The sequence below is a fragment of the Microtus ochrogaster genome, unplaced genomic scaffold (assembly GCF_000317375.1).
Source record: "Microtus ochrogaster isolate Prairie Vole_2 unplaced genomic scaffold, MicOch1.0 UNK8, whole genome shotgun sequence".
In the NCBI taxonomy this organism is placed as follows: domain Eukaryota; kingdom Metazoa; phylum Chordata; class Mammalia; order Rodentia; family Cricetidae; genus Microtus; species Microtus ochrogaster.
Genome location: NW_004949106.1, coordinates 1356639 through 1357669, shown reverse-complemented (window position 1 = coordinate 1357669; position 1031 = coordinate 1356639). Strand labels below are relative to the sequence as shown.

At 46.2% G+C, this 1031-nt stretch overlaps 1 protein-coding gene across 1 annotated transcript in view; it reads left to right on the top strand.

The window, feature by feature from the left end:
* LOC101990377 (aldehyde oxidase 2-like) overlaps positions 1-1031 on the top strand; it is a 73040-nt gene that overhangs the window by 35964 nt on the left and 36045 nt on the right. The window contains 1 exon segment of the mRNA XM_013353456.1: positions 7-60. Coding sequence (XP_013208910.1) covers positions 7-60 — 54 coding nt within the window.

Sequence of the window (1031 nt, the reverse complement as noted above, 5' to 3'; positions counted from 1 at the left end):
GCTGAGGACATTCCGGGTGCCAATGGTGCCAATGATGACAAGTTACTGGCTGTAGATGAGGTAGGAATGGGACACGTTTCCCCAGATGCCTGTGTAAATCGTCACCCCAGGACCCCTGGAGGTCAACTGCCCTTGTCTCCCGGCTTTTTCCACTACTGAGATGCAGAAGTACCAGGGCCCTGGCTCCTCTCTACCCTGATGCCTTTATCAACCTTGCCTTTCGGAAGTTAGGAAATACCATATTAAACAAAACTGAATCGTAAATCTGATTTAGCCACTATGTGCTTTGGGGTTTATTTACTTGATAAGGAATTGCTCCTATCAAGATAGAATGCTCTAGAAAGATCTAGAAAGGAGGAGGAGGGCCCAGAGCAACACCCTCTTATTTATATGGAATTCTAACCAGGTCTCGTTCTCCTTCATTTGCTCTGTTTTTATTAAGTTGTCTTGGCTGTCGTTGGCCTTGTAATTCCAATCCAACAATCACTTACTGACCTCCCGACTTAGAGCCAGAGCACCTCGGCTTCTGTTCCAGCATTTCCAATTACCATGTACCCTTAGGGTCCATCATCTTTAAGGGAGGAATGAACATAGCACGCTTCACCATAGCACAGGAGTTAAACAAGTGGATACCAAGGTGCCTAGCACAGAGGTTGGCATAGGAAGACTCTCACTGAGTTCTGCCTAGTCTCACATCTCAGTGAATCCCACACACTTTCTCCTCCCCTCGTGAAGATCAGTGGGGCCTTCTGTTTTGTTTGTTTTTTGTTTTTCTGGTGTTGTGTTTTGGTTAGGTTGGTTTTTGTTTTTTGGTGTTTTGTTTTTTAATCCATCAGAAGAGGTTGACTATCATTTATCAGTCTATTGGGGCTCCCGTAATAAAACTGTCTAAACATGGGGCTGGAGAGATGGCTCCAGTTCTTAAGAGCACCAGCTGCTCTTCCAGAAGACCTGAGTTCGATTCCCAGCACCCACAAAGCAGCTCACAACCATCTGTAACTCCTGTCCCCCGGTATCCAGTGCCCTCTGCT